The 21,079-nt window shown below is 38.9% G+C and overlaps 1 protein-coding gene across 1 annotated transcript in view; it reads left to right on the forward strand.

Moving 5' to 3' along the window:
* The window catches only part of Farsb (phenylalanyl-tRNA synthetase subunit beta), a 63,241-nt gene that overhangs the window by 799 nt on the left and 41,363 nt on the right, over positions 1 to 21,079 (forward strand). The window contains exons 2-10 of the mRNA XM_055617030.1: positions 6,416 to 6,471; positions 9,000 to 9,154; positions 10,739 to 10,808; positions 12,647 to 12,762; positions 14,561 to 14,711; positions 15,905 to 16,013; positions 17,870 to 17,940; positions 19,998 to 20,059; positions 20,936 to 20,987. Of these exons, the coding sequence (XP_055473005.1) occupies positions 6,416 to 6,471; positions 9,000 to 9,154; positions 10,739 to 10,808; positions 12,647 to 12,762; positions 14,561 to 14,711; positions 15,905 to 16,013; positions 17,870 to 17,940; positions 19,998 to 20,059; positions 20,936 to 20,987 (842 nt within the window). The remainder of the gene's footprint in view (positions 1 to 6,415; positions 6,472 to 8,999; positions 9,155 to 10,738; positions 10,809 to 12,646; positions 12,763 to 14,560; positions 14,712 to 15,904; positions 16,014 to 17,869; positions 17,941 to 19,997; positions 20,060 to 20,935; positions 20,988 to 21,079) is intronic.

The raw sequence follows: 21,079 nt of genomic DNA on the forward strand, positions 1-21,079 counted from the left end.
CTTCATCTCTTCCTCAGTTCTAAAACTAAACCGTTGGCGGGAAAGAGAGGTAAATATTAAGCAAATTATCATTTTCCACACAGATGTTGTGATTGAAATGATATCCGCCCTCTTTCGTAATTATTAGCTTGTGTAAAGGTCATAACAAGTGATTTATGGGACCCCCCTCCCCTTTCCGTTTGAGTGTTAGAGGCCGAAATGGTAAAAAAGCTAAATGGAACAAGAGGTACAGCTGTTCATAATAATGTAATTTGTATGTCATGCAAATAAACTCTTACCGTTTCCTGTTAATCTTTGTTTGCATGTTTGTAGGTTTTTATTGCTGTTCTTTTTGAGACAGAACCTTATTCTGAAGTCCAGCCTGTCTCTAAACTTGTGGGTATCCTCCTGACTTAGTCTCCGAAGTGATAAAATAGTTGTGAGCAGGAATGGTCCCACATCAATAGAAATAGATGGCATATCTTTGCCTTTGGGATGTGACCCTAATTTCTTACCCAATATTCATTAATAATATGCTTATCTATGTTACTTATTCTGTTTTCCTAAACCATTCTCTACTGTTGGTGCTGTCTCTGAGCTGCACAAGAGGGTGGGTGGCAAGATTAACACGTTTAGAGTCGGTTCCTAGTCAGCGCCTTATCTCTGGAAAATTAAGAAATTGTCTGAATTTTAAAAGATGATAAGACTTATAACCTGATTGCTGATATCAGAGACTATTTTAATACATTCTCTAGCTTCTCCTTTTTTGCTCTTCTTTGATCACTCTGCTGAGTGATCAAATAAGCTTGATTCCCCCCCCCCCCAGATTATTAACTGTAGGCTCTTGAAATTATTTATGAGGTGTGCATCAGATGGGTTAGTAATACTCTTCATTGGCTTCTGTTGTCTTCTTTCTTGAATGTTTTCTTCTTAAATGTCAGTTCAGTTGTGGTTGGAATTGGAAAAGCTTATTCACCAAAGCATGTAGTTTCCAAGTGAAGTGTGGATCCCACTTGCTTCGTTCTCATTTGTCTCTTTCTTTTCAGATGGTGTCTCATTTGTGCTCACACATTCACTTTCCTAGGGTTGCTGTCCATCTGAATTCCATCGTTATTCCCAGTTGTCACCTTCCATGCCTTTTCTTACGGAGAACATTTCTCTTTCCAGTTTTTGCTGCTCAGGGCATTTGCTTCCCTTGGAGCAGCTCTGTCTTCTTAGTCTCTCTTTTGATTGTCTTTCTGTTCAGTTGTCTTCTTCTGAAATTTATTTTCCTGTGAACTGACTTCTTACCGTTGCTCTTCAGTCTGGCCCTGTTCTAGTCTGGTACAGTATGCACTGCAGAGCCGTTTTGTGTGCCACACACACAGATAGTTTTTTAGGCCTGCCATTTTCTTGTAGGAAATTATTCATTGTTTTATTTCTGGGTCTTTCTTTTATCTAAATTAAAAAACATATAGCTTTAAGGAATAAGATTTAGTATATTTTAATATTTCCATACAATTCGATTCATTGCCAGTTAGCTGACAAAATGTTTGTAAACTGTACCAATAATTGTTTGCTGTTTAGTTTCTGGTGGTCAAGAGTCAAGGTTTGGTGGTCCTGGCTCTAAAATCTTACTCCAGGTTGCAAATCTCAACTCAAGAGCTCACTGGGGCTGGAGAATCTGCTTTTTAAATCATTATTGTCATCATTATTATTTAGACTAACCCATTTTATTTTATATGTAGAAGAGTTTTGCTGTGTACCATGTTCATGTCTAGTCCCTGTGGAGGCCAGAAAAGGGCATTAGATCCCCCTAGACTTGAGTTACAGATGGTTGTAAACCACCATGTGGGTTCTATGAATCAAACCTGGGCCCTCTGCAAGAGCAGCAAGTGCTCTAAACTGCTCCCCTGCTGAGTTTTCTTAAGTGTTATCAGCAGACCTTGTTTACTGGCTGGCTTTTTTTCAGTTCCTTCTACCTTGGCTTTTGCTAATTTGTCCAGAAGGAGAACTCTTGAGAGACCAGGTAAATGGGAGCACTCTGGCAGTATCCTCAGTGTTTTATAATTGCTTGGAAGTGCTCTCCCCTCCTTTTCCGTATTCTCTTGGTCACACAGACCAGTCCTGACCTTGTGGAAGGGGACTAGATAAGTAGTTAGGTATCATTGGTGTCTTGTCTCCCTCCAGCCACCAAATGGTTCATGTTCATCCACATGCAAAATATACTTGCCCCAGAAGTGTCATCTTTCAGCAACTGCGAGTCCACAATCACATCATCTGAATTTGGTTCTGATGTTGGTGAGGGTCTTGGGATGTTTAGCATCTTGTGATAAGTTAAATAGCTACCTGTGAGGCTCAAGCAATAGGATGTCTCCCATACATCTAAGAGAGAGACGGGCCTGGGATAACTACTAAAGGGGAGGAAATGGAACTCACAAAAGAGCCATTGGTCCATGGCAGTTGTGAAATTGAATGGCAAACGCTGGATGGTCTTGATTAGGTCCCCGGCCTGGGATAATTCTCCATGGCTCTGCGCCTTGCCCTCTAGGCTCTGCTTCCCCCCTCTGAGTGATCCCCAGAAAGCATGTGCTTCACAGCTGATTAGTTTTCTCATTCTACTTCCTGTTAATAGAATTTTAGGGGCTCAAAGACTTCCTTTTGTCTTGCTTCCGCCCTTTTCAGTTCAAGCAGGCTGTGTCTGATGAAGTGTTTTTTCTAAAAACTTTCTGGGTCTTTGGTGAATTTTTTTTTTTTTTTTTTTTTTTTGCTAGATTCCTTTTCATTAGTTAAAAACCACCGACTCCAAAAACCTCTGAAATGAACTGTTTCAGTACTTTAGACTCTTAATTAGGCTTTATTGTTTGATTAATTGGATTTGTGAGGCACACCCTTAATTTCTTTATTACACCTTTTGTTTGAATGAGTTATGCCTTTGCTCTGACTGAAGGTTTTCAGTCATACCCTTGATTCTATCTTACACCTCGGATTTGGTGTCTGCCCAGAACTTACTTAATCTTAAGCATTGCTTTACATTGGGAAGGCCAATTTTCTTATTTAAGTCAACAACGTCCTGGCTTTATTTTTTATTTTTTTTGTTGCTTAATATCTTTTCCTATGTTTATCTCTTCTTACATACATTGTAATAAGAAAACTAAACGACAAGCTGCTCTTTGAGCTGGTCGGAAGTCTTTAGTTACAGCAGGTGAGAACATTTCTGCAGTCTGAGGACCTGCAGGTATGGTATTGATCAAGTTTCCCCCTTATGTAACAAGGATGCCCTTGTACATTCCTCAGTACTACCTTACTTCCCTCTCGGCCTTCGCCTGAATTCTGATTCAAGACCATGAGGCTTCAAGCCAATAGTGTTTTGAGGCCCTTGAGTTTTCTTTTACAGTCCTCAAAGCCTGCCTTCTGATTTCCAAAGCATCCCCACAGCTGTGAGTATGCAGCCACTCCCTTCACGGAGCGTAAGGTTTGTGTTAGTAATCTGTTGCTACATTACAGATTACCCTGGTTCTCAGGAGGAGGAAACGCTATGCCTTTGTTACTTCACAGAGTATCTGAGTGACAGGAACTGGAAGGGGATAGCTGGATGGTTCTGCCTCTAGCGATCGTACTAGGTTGCAAGCAAGCTGTCATCTAGAACTGCAGTCACCTCACGAATTGGCTGAGCTTCCTAGCTCACTCATGTGATTGCATTATACAGGATCATTGCAGGCCATATTGAAGGCTAGGAACCTCAGTTACTACATGCCCAAGTTAATGGTGGCACTACCCTCCCCCCTTTATATACACTTAAGCCAGAGACCTAGGAGCCATGCTATTCTTACTGTTCCTCCTGTAATTAGCTGGTCATTGAGCCTTATGCAGTTGCTGCTGACATTTCTCATGTCCCTTCTTCCCCATACTGTGTTTCATCTCTACTGTAGGAGGCCCCCTCTTCAGTTATCCTCCACCTGCCACCAGGTTTAAAAGTTCAGGTGTAGGGAACAAAGCTTGGTGCCTCCTGACCGATGGAAACACATGGGTGCCGGAGACAGGAGATCTGGAGTTATCCTAGTCTTCGTATATAAGTTGCAGGCTGGCTGGTCTAGTCATGAGGCCTTGTTTCAGAAATATAACAAAACAAAACAAAACAAAATGAAGATTTGGAGCTAAGAAAGAAAAAAACAAACAAACAACAAATCTAATCATGTTTTGCCTAGTTGAAAAATGCAGCTCCCATTGCCTGTAGGTAGGATAGAGGGCAAATCCCTTGGCGTGTCCTGGGCTACCCTTTTTCTCCTTGTAGCCTGTTTCTCCCTAACACAGACCTCCTTCTTTGTCCATGCTGCACTACTTAGGAATTCCCAGCTTTGTCCAGCACTTGGTTCACGCCCTCCAACCTTTGGCTAATGAAGCACCTTTATGTAGCTTTCAGTGGACCTGAGAGAAGCTCTGTGCCGCCCTGAACCCTATACGGAATACGTTTACTTATGTTGGTGATTTCTTTGCTTGAGAAGGAAGTAGTTCAGGCAGGAAGAGTAATTTATTTATCTTTGTAGCCCTGGCATTTAGTACTGTTGCTTGGCACGTAATGGCACTAAATATTAAATTGAATTGACGTTTGATATCTAGATCAAAGGAGTCTTTTGTTATTTTATTTTGAGGTTGGGAATTGAACCTAGGGCTTGTGACATGCTAAGCATGCATTCTACCATGAGGCCCTTCACCCTGGACCAGGAAACACAAGACGTCTGGTTCTTTACTAGAATATAATGGTAACTGTGTTATGTGTCCAATGTTTGATAAATGAAAACCTTGAAAATGCTGTTAGGTAACAAAGCCAAGTGAAATAAGGGATAACTCTTAGTTTCTGTGGACCTACCGTGTTTCAGGGTATTATGCCAGGTCCATTTATATCTTTTTAAGGTTCCATGCTAAAAATGGAACGATCATCCTGAGTGAGGTATCCCCAAAGCAGAAAGACACACATGGTATATACTCAACTTATATAGACCTATAAGATAGGATAAATATACTGAAATCTATACACCTAAGGAAGATAAACAAGAAAGAGAACTCAGGGTAAGAGGACCAATCCTCACTTAGAAAGACAAATGGGATGGTTATTGGATGTAGGGGAAAACAAGTAACAGGACAGGAGCCTACCACAGAGGGCCTCTGAAAGACTGTACCTAGCGGTATATCAAAGCAGATATTAAGACTCATAACCAAACCTTCAGCAGAGTGCGGGGAATCATATGAAAGAAGGGGGAGTTAGTAAGACCTGGAGAGTACAGTTACGCCACAAGGATCAAATATATCAGGGCACAGGGGTCTTTCTTGAGACAGTTTTTCCAACCAAGGACCATGTATGGGTATAATCTAGAACCCCTGCTTGGATATAGCCCATGGTAGCTCAGTGTTCAAATGGGTTCTCTAATAAGGGGAACAGTGACTATTTCTAAAATGAACTTAAGGGCGAGCTCTTCCACCCGCCCCCTCACGAGAGAGGAGCAGCCTTGCTAGGCCACAGAAGAGGACATTGCAGCCAGTCCTGAAGAGACTTGATAAGCTAGGGTCAGATGGAGGGGAAGAGGTCCTCCCCTGTTAGTGGACTTGGAAAGGGGCAGGGAGAAGATAAGGGAGGGAGGGAATGAGGAAGGGGTCTACGGCTAGGATACAAAGTAAATAACCTGTGATTAATATAAAAAATAAATAAATTAAAAAAAAAAGCTTGTTTCCAGATGAGGGTGTTGGTGAAGTTTATATAAGGTGTTGAGTCCTCAGAATGAGTGAGGTAAAGTCCAAACCCTATTTATGTGGATTCAAAAACAATGATCAGGCCACAGGAAAGAATTTTCAATAAATACAAAGACTTAGTGGCATTCCTTTGTATAGAAGCTGTAATTTTGAGCCTGCTTTTTCGTTGGATCTCTATTGAATGATTCTTCTGGTGAGTCTATAGAGACATTTCAGCGCTGCTAACCACACTCTCTCGTTGGTATTAGTAAAGAGTAATCAGTTCTTTAATTGCTTTGCTCGATGTCTATGTCAGGCAGATCTTTTCTTGGTACTGTTTTGGTGCTAGAGAGGGGCCTCCTACCTTCTAACATACTAAATCTGACCCTTTACCCTGGAACATAGGACATCTGTCAAGCTTTTCACTAGCATACGGTGGCTTTGATGGTTGTGTTCAGTGTTTGATAATGTGCAAACCCTAGAGATGCCCCATCAGGTAACAAAGCAGATAAGTCAGTTTATACCCACCATGTTTCAGGCTGTTAGGCCATGTTTCTTAGCTTTAAAAAACAAAACAAAACCCTGGCAAACCTTTTTACTTTTATAGAGATAGCTGATGCATGATAGACTGTCAAGGTTAGGAAATTAAACAATAGGTGAGATTCATAGAGTCATATGCAGTTTTCATTTGTGCTGAACATATTAAAATAACATTCTTTTTCTTTCCTAGCTGATGAAGAATTTGATGAACTGTGTTTTGAATTTGGCCTGGAACTTGATGAAATTGTATGTATCAGACTTTTTTTTTTTTTTTAAGCTATTCTGTCTACGAGCTCATTTAAAAAAATGTTTTCATACTGCAAATAGATAAGCCCTGGGGTATTCTTGTTTGACAAATTTGTGTTGCATATTCTTTCCATTAAAAAAGCTTTATTTAAAACAATTTTTAATTTTTGAGTTTAGGATATAATTAAATAATTTTCCTCTTCTCTTTTCTCTCTTCATACCCTTCCATGTGCCCATTCTTCCTTTCTTTCAAATACAAGGCTTCTTTCTTCTTTGATTGTTGTTTTATATATAGATATATGTAACATATGTGTGTGTGTAAGCCACACATACACACATATTTCCAAATACATAAATATAACCTGTTTACTCTGTGTAGTGTATGTATATTGTTCTTGAATGTATATTGTTCCAGGGCTGACCATTTGGTATTAGACGTATGTATGAGCCCTTTTTTTTTTTTTTTTTTTTAAGAGTTTGCTGTGTTGTATTGTTAATAATTGATAGTTACATTCTGGCAGTTAATTTGGTGATTTCTATACTATGTTCTGGGAAAGATTACTTGTCTTTCTTTTAAGTTGTCTTGTCAGACCTCATTTTTTTGAGAAATAAATTATTTGCTTATATGATCACACATGCCTTCTGGCTTTGAAATTCATGTGCTTTGATTTCTGTAAGGTTTTAAGCTAACTATAAATACTTTAAGCTCAGCCTTCACACACGGGCTTCATGAACTGAGTCTGCAGATGACACTGATGCCCCCATAAGTATCAGCTAGTTTCAATTCATTTCTTTCATTTCTGTGGTTACCATGTAATCTCCACTTCTTTATTTAGAACTCTTCTGATTTCTGCCATCCCAGCAGAAATCATCTTAGCTTTCTTCACTGAGAAACATGAATCTTATTACTGCTTCATTTGAGCACTATTTCAGTTTAAATTCTTTTTCATACATTTCTCTCCATCTTATTTTTCCTTTCCCGTTCTGCCCTTCCTCAATTTTATAATTTTCTCTGATTTTAAGTTTTGCCTCTCAAGTTTGAGGACCAGGTTAGATGTGTTTTAAGGGCCTGTAACAGCCTTGAACAGTCCCAACACTGTGGACCTATGGCTTTCTCAAGGGTGACTGGGCCCACAGTGGCCAGTCACCCAAGGTGGCCCCCTCCATACAAATGAACACTGTAATTTTCCTCTCTTTTTTCTTCTCTCCCCCTTTCCCCACCTCAGTTTTTGATCAGCACATGAAGAAATGGGTTTCAGAGTGACATTTTTTTTTTAAAGATTTATTTATTTATTATGTACACAATGTTCTGCACACCCAAACCCCAGGAGAGGGCACCTGATCTCCTAAGAGATGGTTGTGAGCCACCATGTGGTTGCTGGGAATTGAACTCAGGACCTCTAGGAAGAGCAGCCAGTGCTCCCTAACCTTTGAGCCAACTCTCTAGCCCCATCAGAGTGACATTTTTATGCACATGTCTCATTGTACATTGCCTTCTTGTACATTGACCTCCTCTGCCCATCTTCTGATGATCTTCCTTTCCCCCGAGAGTTGTAATTCTTACTGTGGACCTGGCCTTGAGTGGTCAGTGTGCACAGGAAAGTATGTCAGAGCTCCCTCTGGTGCTTTAGCAGGTCACTGGTGGAGTTCCCATTAAATAGCATTTCCACATAAAGGGTAACAATCATACTTGGAATTGAACTTTCATCACAGTTCAACCTTTGCCTAAGGTCAAATGTGGAATATAACTTTTAGTCACTGGAATTGATTGAACATTTCTTAAATGTATTTATAGTGTCCTAATATTTTAAATCATAAAATATAAAAAATAGGAGGTAAACTTAACATTTTTGGCCATGGTTATCTTTTTCAAAAATGGGTTATTCTCTGTTGTAACCTATTACCTCAGGCATACTCAAGGTCTTCTAAGCTCTGCTGTTGCACTAGAATCGCCGCTGTGGTGGCTCCGTCAGTTTGCTGTCTTTCTCTGGCTTCCTGTTCTCTCTGTTGTCCCACATTCTCAGCACAGCTCTGCTCTCAGGGAGTTGCCTTTGTCTTGTCATTCTAGTCCTCATGGTCATGGGACTGCTTCCCAGGGTTGCTGTATTTCTGTGCTGTTTCTTTGATGTGGTGACTTATCTGTACCTTTTTGACACCTTTGTTGTCCTCTGTGTTCTTGATGATGTCTTCAGTTTCCTAAAGTGACAGATAATAAGTGTTTTAGGCTTTGGAGCTTATATTGCCTCTGTCATATCTCAATTCTCAGTGTATGACAATATATAATAACATGTATAAGGTGTGTTTATCTGTGTTCCAGTAAAGCATTATTTGCAAAAACAGGTGTATGAATTGGCTGGTGGGCCACTGTTTGCTGACGTTGCTTTAGATGGATTATAATGTTCTGGGATGAAAAAAAGACAGTACTTTTCTGTCTGCTATGCTATAACACATGTAACATTTTTGTGTTGTTTTTATTGCAGAAAAGAAATATATTTGGCAGTTTATTAAACTTTTTTGGCTTGTTTTAGACTTCTGAGAAGCAGATCATAAGCAAGGAACAAGGAAATGTGAAGGCACAGGGGGCCTCTGATGTTGTGCTTTACAAGATTGACGTCCCTGCCAACAGATATGATCTCCTGTGTCTGGAAGGATTGGCCCGGGGACTTCAGGTCTTCAAAGAAAGGTAAAGAACTGTGCACATTGCTGACTTGACTCTTTTCTCCCTGTTGCTATCAACAATCGAGTTTAAATTTCTAGGAGAAATATCATATGGGTAACACAGCTTTAGGTTTGCATAAATGCTGATTGGAAGATAAGAGTCATGTGGATTGTAGCCATTTCAAAATTGGGGGAACATGGGAACACATGATCTTAGGGTTACCATAAAAATCCTTCAGCAGGGTCTGGTTTTCCTCAGGAATCCCAGTGTGGTGGATTGTTTGTAGATTTGTTAAAGCATGAGGGAAAAGTAGAAGTGACAATGGACTTTATTTGCCTTTATGTTAACAGTCGCAAGGAGCATGGGGTAGAAAGCTCTTGTGGAAATCTTGACTATCTGTGTATGGTCCTGGGCATGCTAATTGCCTTTTCTAGTCTCAGCCTTCTGATGTGTAATGAAGATTTTCAAGGCCCTTCAAACTTAGTATGTATAAATGTAGAAGGCAATAAATATGTAAGGTGAAAAAAACGAGCTATCAGAATTAATTATTTTTGTTTTTATTTACTTACATGTCATCTGGTCAATTGCAAAAGAGTATGTGCCTTTGGTTGCTGGGCTAGATCATAAAATTATAAAATCTTTGGGTGAATGTAGATATTTGAAATGGTGATTAGTTAAGTTTATTTACTTGCATTCATACTTGAAAATTAAGGGACTGAATTTTAGGACCATGGGTCGGGATCTGTACTTTAATTTTTCGAAATTCATGGATATAGGTGTTTGTGTGTGTGTTTGTAAAAAGGAGACCTTCTTATATATCCCTTGCTAGCCTGGAACTTAGTATTTATACCAAACTGGCTTTAGACCTGTGGTAGTCCCTGCCTTCTGGGAGGTAGGATTATAGCACATTTCTTTCTAGGATCTATATTTTCAATAAATACATTGTTAATGTTTATGTTTAGATAAAATTAGGAATTGATTTCAGTCTTTGCAATTACAATTGTTGCTCATAAGCCAGTAGTGTCTGCATTGCAAGAGAGCTCAGCCTCAGGGACCATCTGAGCTTCAACAGACTTCGCAGTGAGCTGTCTGTCATGCAAGTGAGAAGTACTGACTTGAAACAGCAGTTCCTGGCTTTAGGTGATGAGAGTTGCCAAGAAATCCCTTCAAACTGCAGCAGTTACCAAGATTTCTTACTGCCTTATCTGATGCAGTAACTTTAGATAGAACCAGGGGAAGCTATATTTTCAATTTCAATAAGCTTTATTTTTAGATGTTTAAAATCTTATGTTGCAATGAAACTTAAACACTATTGAATCCAGGGCCTTGAACAGATGCTCTGTTAATGGCTTTGTGGGCTTTCTGGAACTCCAGTGAGAGAATCATTATCATGAGGTATTCTGTGTGTTATTGGACAATTTTAAATGTTACGAAGCTTGCAGTTTTTTGTCTTTATTTTTAACATTCAGTGGAAGCTGACTTACTGTTGGTTAACATATTTCCCTAATTCTATTGATTTTATATATGTGTACTTTATATTTATAAACATAAGATGCCATTACAGATAGTCTTACTATTTTGAATAACTTTGTTTCAATATTATTTTAGGATAAAAGCTCCAGTATATAAACGAGTAATGCCTAAGGGAGAAGTCCAAAAATTGATTATCACAGAAGAGGTAATAAAATAGTTCTTATTTTTCCCTTAAATCCCCTCTTTTATGCATGTATTAGAGAAGGAGATGGAGAGAGCAACAAGGCCAACCGTTCCACCAAGTGTGTTTCCTCTGGTCATGTATTAAGGACAGGTGTGCTTTTAGTGTCTGACCCTTAAAAATGGTCAGTCTGTGGGAACAGAGAGATGGCTCAGCAGTTAAGAGCACTGGCTATTCTTCCAGAGGACCTGGGTTCCATTCCCAGCACCTCTCCACCATCTGTAACTCCATTTGCAGGGGACCTGATGCTCTGTTCTGGCCTCTGTGGGCACAAGCACACGTGTGCTGTAGAAGTATGTGTGCAAGGCAGAAACGTAAAATAGTAGTTTCAGAAGATTGTCTGGTTATTACTAGGAAATGAAAGAAAACAAAACATCTGCTTTCAGTAGGTAATTTTTGAAAGTATCAATTGCTTTTATAAAACACATTTAAGCCAGGCATGGTGGTATAAGCTTGCAGTTCCAGAACTGTTGGGGGCACAGAGGTCCTTGTACTCACAGAGAAGCCCTGAAAGAACCAGGAATGTTGATCGTGTAGGGGAGTCTTCTCGGTGGCGGAGCTAAAAATCTGCATTCCATCCAAAAAGCTGAGAGTGGATTTAGTTATGGACCTGGTGACCTTTTGCTATCTTTGGAGGCAGACCTTACCCAAATTCCCCAGATGATTATCCCAGACTCTTCCCTCTCTAGACCATTACCCATCCTTACCGGAGATGTCACATGTTTTTTATGGCCTGCTGACCACATTAGATTCTAGACCTTTTAGTTGTAGAACTCACCATCATTTTCACATGTACTTTGTAATGGAGTTTTTATGTAGTCACACCTCAAGTTTTATTGTGCACCTGGAATTGGACTGATTGTTGCTGGAAACCTTTCCCCAAATTGTACCATATTTTAAATATGCGGACAATGAACTGCCTGGCCTGAAGTGTGAGCCAGGTTGACAGGTCACTCTGCGCTAGGTTTTCATTGTTATCTCTTCACGAGGTTTGCTTCCCTGTCTGACACCTGCAGGGACCTCTTCACAGAAATTGGGAGGTTGAGGCAGGAAGATCAGTTCTTCAAGGCCAGTGTCATCATGCGGTGATCTTGAGACTAGCCTGGAGTACATGAGAGAGAGAGATCCTGTTTTAATAAGTCCAAATCAAAACCAAGGAAAAGCTTGAGAACTGAGGTATAGTTCAGTGGGAGAGCACCAGTTTAGTCTGAGGAAGGACCCCTATTCAACGCCTGCTACCAGAAAAATTGATGAAATAAATAAGATACAATCGAGATATGGTTTACTAAATTGTGGTACACTAATAAAATTTATAAAGGTAAAACGGATTCTTTTGGTAAAAAAAGGCCTTGGAGCTAGAGAGATGGCTCAGCAGCGAAGAGCACCAGCTGCTTTTCCAGATGTCCTGAGTTCATTTCCCAGCAACCACATGGTGGCTTACAACCATCTGTGTTGGGATCTGATGCCCTCCTCTGTCATGCAGGCACACATGCAAATAAAGCACTCATATACATAAATAAACAAATTTTTAAAAAGTAAGGCCTGTAAGCAAATTATTTGAAGAATAATTTTTCCTTAATTTTTTAGTATATTTGCAGAAATCTTACTGAAATATAAATTATTTTTGTATAAGTCATGTGTCTCCTGCTTATCACTTACTTCTTGTTGATTGACATGAATATATGCCTGTTTGAATAAAAATTTGTGACCGTCCCAGGAGTGCAGCCACTTTTCTGTGTTAAAACGTTTTGACAAAGGAAAGCCATGACACTAACCGTGGTGATGGTGTTGTTGACTTCCAGACAGCTAAAGTACGCCCTTTTGCTGTAGCAGCAGTTCTCCGGAATATCAAGTTCACTAAGGATCGGTACGATAGCTTCATTGAACTTCAGGAGAAACTACACCAGAATATTTGCAGGTTTGTCTGGCTTTGTCCCGTTCCTCATCTGCCCCTTCTCCTCCTGCTTCATTTCCATCCCTTCTGCTTCACATCTTGTCCCAGGTACCTGCCTGCCAAGTTACTGCTCTGTTGCTGAAGAGACAGTGTACCTCAGACAACCTACAAAAGAAAGTGTGTGGTTGGGGGCTTGCTTCCCAGCTTAGAGGGTTAGTGGTCATTGTGGGAACGTGGTGGCAGGCATGGTGCTAAAAGCGCTATATCCACATCTGGAGGCAGCAAGTGGGGAGAGGCGCTGAGTGTGACATGAGTTTTTGAAAACTTAGTGCCCATCCCCAGAGTCACATCTCCTCCAACAAAAACTTCCATTTCCCAAGCAGTTTCACTACCTGAGGACCAAGCTTGAAAACTTTCCTTACTTGGTCCATTTTTTTGAAGAAGTATAATTAAATTTTAACACATAAACTCAAGCAGGGGTCGACATACACCTAACATGTAGTGTGGGCCCAGGCTTGATCACAACACTTGACAAAATTAATAAATAGAAGCAACCTGAACTTAAATGACTGAATTTTGCTTATTTTGTCTTCAGTGGTGCTATGTGCCAAACCCGGTGCCTCATTCATGTTCCTAGGCTTTCAAGTAACAGTCTTTTTATGTTAAAAATCTGTGTATTAGCATGCTGACGTATGTCATTACTAAGAAAATAATAAGAAATGAACTATAAATTTATTTTGAAGAAAATGTTTATTGTACGTTGTAAGAGTGCTATGGGCAAGGGCAATAAAATGGGAGCAACTGGCCTGCAGCAAAGTAGAATGTTTTTAAAAGAATAAGGTACAGGGTTTGACAAGCAGTGAAAACTGAGAAGTGATTGACATGTTATCTATTTGGACATATTTATTATAAAGTTCTTCCCTCCCTCCTTCCTCCCCTCCTTCTCTCCTTCCTTCCCTCCTTCCCTCCTTCCCATAGCTCAGGCTGGTCAGTGTAGGAGCTTAATGGTTGTATTAGTCTTTCAAAGAATACACTTGTAGTTTACTTGGGATTTGTTTTGTTTCTTTGTTTCCTTTATTTTTTTTTCTTTTTGTTTTCATCAATCAAACATTCCCTTCCTCTCTCCTTCCTTCCTTTCTTCCTTCCTTTTCTCCCTCCCTTCTTTCTTTCCTTCCTTCTTCCCTCCCTCCCTACTCTCTTTCTTTCTTAGGGATGATTGGTGTCTACCTTCTTACCCACGGGTTTGGCAGTTGTTCATTTATCTAAGCTCACTGAATCGTGTATTTCATTGTATGATAATTCTGTGTTTATAACTAACTCATTGAATAACACATCTTTTCTGCTTGCTAGGAATTCAGTCCAATTCAGCCATAGTTGTTTCAGTTTTTATTCACCTATACTTTTTTTTTGATTCAGTCCTGGGATTCCAGCCCAGGGCCTTGTAATGCAAGACAAGAGCTCTACCATAGCAATGCGCTACGTCCCAGCTTCATCTAATATAATACATTTTATCTGATGAATATATGTGTGTGGTTATATGTAAATATGTGTGCACTTCCATGTTGAACTAATTTTAAGGAATCATAAGAACACAATACTTAGGAAAGCATTTGCTCCTGCTATTGTAATAATGTTTAACATTTTGTTCTCACTAGCTTAATGATTGTGAGAATTTGCTATATTACAATAAAGATGTTATGTAGCAGACATGACTGTTTTAACATAGTATTTAGAATAAAAATTAAAAACATATGGCCTCTGTTATCTTCCGAAAATTAGTATCTTGCTCTCATTTCCCTTTTCTTCCTCTTTTATCATTTAGGAAAAGAGCATTGGTTGCTATTGGCACTCATGACTTGGACACTTTATCAGGCCCATTTACTTTCACTGCAAAGCGTCCTTCAGATATCAGATTCAAGCCTCTGAATAAGACTAAGGAGTATACAGCTTGTGAACTAATGAACATATACAAGGTAAAGAAGTCTTCTGTTTTATTTGTGTGTGAATGTATGAGTGTGTGTGTGAGAGAGTATGTGTGTGTGTGTGTGAGAGAGAGAGATTGAGAGAGAAAGAGATCACTTTAATGTGCCGTAGCTGGAGCATATCAATCAGAGGACTATTGGAAATTGGTTCTCTCTTTACAGAATGGATTCTTAGGATTGAACCCAGGTGCTTGTAGGAGGAAAGCACCTTTACCGGCTAAGCCACCTCACTCGCTTGGCATTCTTTTTTTTTTTTTAATAAAATAAATTGGATATTTATTTGTTTCCTTCTCATTTGCAGTTAGCATGCATGATTTACAACTTGGTTTTGAGGGAGTCACTATCCTTATCTTACAAATAAAGTTGTTGATATTATCGTGCCATAGCTTTGCATAAATTATGAAAATGCCTTTAATGTTGAGTCCTGGATTAGGAAAAGTTAGTGAATGCCTTTTTAAGAAAGAAGAGTGTCTGGGCTCATAGTTTCACCTGGTTTAGGAAGGGGTCTGCCGCAGAGCACCTCGAGCTTCCCCACTCAGGACTCTTGTCATGTGACTGTGGGTACAGGTAGAGCAGACAGGTGCAGAAGTCAGGTATGTGCTGAAAACCACGAAGGAACTTACTTTAAAACAGTTTGTGGTGTGTGTATACATTTATTAAAGGTGAGAGGAAATTGCATACTAATGAGCTTGAGGTGCTCGTTTATTTTTGCATAAAGAATAAAATCCTTGATGAGTATTTAATACTGTAGAGGGTATGGACCATCTTAGTGCTTTTCAGGGTTAATTGGTATTTTGATTTATAATAATTAGTGCTTCTTATCATATAGAGCACAGAAAGACACAAGAGTGTTTCAGACCATTTCAGAAATATTTGGGAATCCCTTCTACTTTAAGCTGAATTTTGTAATGGCAGTATTTTGTCCGCAGTGACATGGCAGTGCCAGTGAAAAATCTCTTTTCACTCTAGGAAACTGACCCGTTTCTCATCTTGTCCCAGTAGGAGAAACTATATCTAGGTAGACACTAAGATACCCATTTACACAGGTAAAGTTTATCAGGTTATAGCTTCCTGTCATTTTGGACATTTTTGGTGTTTTTCCTGACTTTTTTAAAAATATCAAATTTGTGTTAGCTGATTATAGGAGAAATAAATAACTATTTTTGTTTGACTTAATATTTTAGACTGACAACCACCTTAAGCATTATTTACATATCATTGAAAATAAGCCCCTGTATCCAGTTATCTATGACAGTAATGGTGTGGTCCTCTCGATGCCTCCAATTATAAATGGTAAGTTACTTTGTGAAGAGTGTGGATCTTTGCAGTGTTTTCTTATTAGTGCTTTTGTAGAAATCTCAGTAGGGTGACTGAGTCATTAACTTTAGATCTGAATCTCAAGTCTTTTGTAGATTTTATTATTCAAAAATTTTTAACTTTATTTTTTATGTGCATGAATGTTTTACCTGCATGTGTGTCTGGGTACCGCGTGTGTGACTGGTACCTTTGTGGGCCAGAAGAGAATATTGAATCCTCTGGAATGGGAGTTACAGATGGTTATGAACTACCATGTGGGTTCTGAGACTTGAACCCAGATCCTTGCAAGAGCAACAAGTATTCTAAGCCACTGAGCCATCTCTATAGCCCAATAGATATTATTTTAATAGTTATTTTTATATATTTTTGAAAATCCTTAGCTTTAACTGCTGATTTTTATTTAATAATCTTTTATCCATAATTACATGAACTATACATTTAATTCATAATTATATAAGATTTATGCTTGTGTTAAGTATATTCTGTGGATATATATATTCTGTGGATCCATAGCCTGTGGATCTGTCTCTTTCTTCAGGAGTTAGGTGCTTTAGTGTCTGCTTAGTGTGTGTGCCTGGTCTTGTGTGGGAGCATGCATGCCATGCATGTGTGGAGGTCTGAGGACAGCTTTCCAGAGTCGGTTCTCTTCTTCCACCATGTGGCTTCTAGGGATTGAACTCTGGCTGCTGGCTCAAGTGGCAAGTGCATTGGCCCTTGAGGGAGGTTTTTTTTTTTTTCCCTCTATTCCTTTTTTTTTTTTTAACCTTTATTTAGATATTTTGGTATTAACAGCAAATCTCTTTGTTGAACTCAATCTCTAATTTATAATTTTATAAACTAAACTTTTATTTACATTTTTTTTTACTCTTACTTATTTACATTTTACTCTTAATTCCTTTATGGAGGAAGCATTTATGAAACAATTTAAGTGTGTTTACTTAGTTTAATGATGTCTGAGCCATAGTTGTGTGTGTGGGGGGAGATGAGAAGGTTTAACCTACACAGGATAAAAAGAAAATCTTGAGATTGCACGTGCCTGGAGTTTGACTCAAGAATGTGGATCTCCAAGTACACTAGGTCCAAATTGATCTTAACCTGTTGCTTCATAGTTAGTGGTCATAATCAGGTAGTTTAATCTTTCTAAGCCTTAGTTATCTTTTCGCTGTTGCTTGTTTTATATTTCAAGATAAGATTTCTCCGTGTAGCCCTGGATGTCCTGGAACCTGTGTCTAGACCAGGCTTGTTTTGAACTCACAGAAGTCCATCTGCCTCTCTTTCCTCAGTGCTGGGATTGTTTGCAATTATGTCATAAGATGGTAAAGATTATCTGTATTTCCCAACTTAGAGTGGGAGCTTAAAGGTCTCATGTCTCAGGTCTGGTGGCATGGTCCTATGGAGGCTAAAGGCACTTGACTTCACACCTACTGAGCTGTGTTTGATTCCTGGGAGAGGGAATCAACTCCTCTGCAAGTTTTCCTCTGACCTTCATACATGTCCCTGGCATACACACTAAATAAATAATTGTAAAAAAGGAAAATGTTGCATGCCCTATAGCAGGCATAGTTGGCTCACGTCTTTAATCCCAGCACTTGAGAGGCTGAGGCAGGAGGATCACTGTGACCTGAGCTATTCAGTAAATTCTGGGTTAACCTGGGTTAATGATACCCTATCTACAAAAAAAAAAAAAAAAAAAAAAAAAAATCAAAGGGAAAAAATGTATATCCTCTTACTTCTGAGGTTTTTAGGTTGTTTTCTAAGTTTGAAATGTGACTTTTTGTAAATTGAGGTTTGTATTTTGTCATCTCTGAAATTATTTTTATTATTGTTTATAGGGAATCATTCAAAAATAACAGAAAATACTAGGAATATATTTATTGAATGCACAGGGACTGACCTCACTAAGGTAAATAAAAGCTTTGGTCAACTTTTATACTGTCAGACAAGATGCAGTTTACTTGTGGGCCAAGATGGATTTTAAACTATAAATTGTTGTCGTACATGGGAGCATATTGTAGACAGAAAATTAAAATGATGTGGCTAATATACAGTTTGTTTATAGTAATTAATAAATTACTTTCATTAATTTATAAATGTTTGCTAAGCACTCAGTGTCTTTCCTGTGCCAGAAACTTAATGAGTACATGCTGCAGCTGCTTCTTAAAAGATTTTATTTTGTTATTTCATGTATATGAGTACTCTTTTTGCCTACATGTCAGAAGAGGGCATCAGATCATAGTATAGATAGTTGTGAGCTACCATGTGGTTGCTGGGAATTGAACTCAAGACCTCTGGAAGAGCAGCTAGTGCTCTTAATCATTGAGCTGTCTCTCCAGCCCGAACACATGTTTCTTGACCTATCCAGATAGGTATGTGATTGTAGAAATTAGAATTGTGTCACCTCATTGGCTGAATTTAAGTGTATAGTCTGGCACTTTTGTGTACTTGGAAATTTATTTATTTATATCTGTGCACTTGGAAAGTTATTTATATTCATTCATTCATTCATTCTCGAAAAAGAACTGGCTATGCTGAGTATGGTAGCGTGGTGTGTCCAGAATCTCAGTACTTGGGAAGATCAGGAGTTCAGGGTCCTCTTTGGCTACATAAGTTCAAAGCTGAGCTACTTGAGACATTGTACTAAACAAACAAACAAACAAAGCTGAGCTACTTGAGACATTGTACTAAACAAACAAACAAACAAACAACCAGCCAGCAGAGCTGAGTAAAAAGAACTGTTATCTTTAGTTACTTGACAGTGTATGTTTGTGAAGGTATCTAGACTGTGTAGCTTACTAGTTATACACTCACTTTCAGTTACTACAAATGTTGGATTTGATTGCTAGGAAAGCTTGTTCCATGACACTTGATGGCTTTACACATGGTAAATAAAGCCAAGAAACTAGGCAGGTAGTCAAACTAAGGGAGAACCTACAACAGGAGGTTGGCATGTGGAAGTGGGACCCTTCAGAGACTCTCCCTTAGGTCTGCAGTATTGGAGACCGACTCGCTTAGGCACTTGATTTGTACTTCTTATCTGTGGTATTTGCCTTTAGAAATATTGTCAGTGATACAGATTTTCATTGAAATCCATGCCCTGACAGACCTTAGCTGTATTCCTAGAAGCTAACATCTGAACTAAACACACACAAGTAAAACATATGTCCCAATAAGGATTACTTTTCTTAAAGATTTATTTATTTATGTATGTATATGAGTGTTTTGCCTACGTGTATGTGCACTGCATACATTTCTGGTGGTTGTAGATGCCGGAAAATGGTGCCAAATTCCCTGGAATTGGAGTTGCCTTCAACAGTTGTGAATTGCCACGTGGTTGCTGGGAACTGAACTTGGTTGCGCTGTAATAGTAGAGGTGCTTGCTCTTAACCACTGAGCTATCTCTCTAGTTCCCCAGTAAGGAATTGTTTTACCCTAGAACTTATACAGCCCTTTCTACATATTAGGGATGTTCCATGTGCATTGTGTGTGTGCATTCATTCTTATAGTTACCGAAGGTAGACATTTTTAGTACCTCCACTTAACCAATGAGAGAAGTGAGATACAGAGAGAATAAAGAAGATCATCCAAACTCATAGCGTTAGTAAGTGCCTGAGCCAGGATTCCAGCAGTCTGGCTTCAGAGACTTATGAAATTGATAACATTTAATGTAGTAACTAGCCATTTGTCTCTCTTGAAACCCCATAATCCAGGGTTGGGGTGGGGGAACTAAACGATTTGTCTCAGTCATGGATTGTAACTCTCAGAGAGCTGCATAAATAGAGAACACCTGAAGATAAGAACAAGCCTACTCCTAAGTTTTTATTCTACTTCCTTTCTTAGAATGTGTATGTAAGGGTTCAGTTTTAGGTGTTTGAAGACTGAGTTATAAAAGATATTCATTACATCAGAACTGAATGAGAATATAGTTATAAATTACCATGATATTTGTATTTTTTTTTGCAGGCAAAAATTGTGCTTGACATTATTGTCACCATGTTCAGTGAATACTGTGAAAATCAGTTTACGTAAGTCACTCAGCACCATCATTGGCGTAAGCTCTGAAGCCGAGGCGCTAAGGCCTCCCTGTACTAAAGATAGCAATGTTTGTAGTATACATGTATACATGCAGGCAGAACGCAGACAAAAAAAATAAATCTTCAAAAGTCCTTACTGGGACATAATGCTTTATTCCTCTGGTTAGCTTGGACATAAGCTCAGGTCTGTCAGTGCGTGAATTTAGATGTGGTTCCTGTAGCTAGAACACATCTCAGGAGATGACATAGTTCTAAATAATATGCAAAGTAGAAAGTGTTCAATCTTTTGGCAGTACTCTGCTCTTGGTAAGGCCAATCTGGCAAGGCTTCACGGAGCCAGTGAAGTGTAAGTGGTATCTAACGAGCAGTAGGTATAAGGATGTAAAGATGGAGGCATACAGAGGTATACAAACATATGACAGAGCTACATATCCTTAATGTGTGATAGCATCAGCTTAGTCTACACTCTGTTACAATTCACAGTAAATATATAAGAATAAAGATGACTGAGGTTATATAGGACGTGTTCAGGGATTTATGTGTTAGCATCTTCTTTCAACATAATATCCTCGTAAAGCTTGGGGTATATATCAGCATTGTTAAAAAGTTCGTGTAGAATGCATGCTTTACCCACCGGAAAATAAGATTTGTAGGTGGCCACTGCCTAAAGGGACATAGGAGGGAGCTTTGGGACCCGGAATGGTAGAGTAATAGTGTATATAGGAAGATTGGTCAAAACAATGATATTAGGATGTAAGAGATTGAGACTGTTGGCTGGAGTTATAAAACAGTTATTAATCATATACATTTTATAGCTTATTTAGCTGCATAAGCCTTATAGTTCTAACTTTTTTCTTTTATTTTTAGAGTTGAAGCAGCTGAAGTAGTTTCTCCTAATGGAAAATCAAGTACCTACCCAGTAAGTTCTTAAAAGATGTTGATGGTAGTACTGCCTATACTGCCAGCTGTGGTTGTGGGGGTTTGCTTCTCACTGTTGATTAGTTCCCATCT

The sequence above is a fragment of the Psammomys obesus genome, unplaced genomic scaffold, assembly GCF_907164565.1.
Source record: "Psammomys obesus unplaced genomic scaffold, mPsaObe1.curated_primary_1811, whole genome shotgun sequence".
Classification (NCBI taxonomy): domain Eukaryota; kingdom Metazoa; phylum Chordata; class Mammalia; order Rodentia; family Muridae; genus Psammomys; species Psammomys obesus.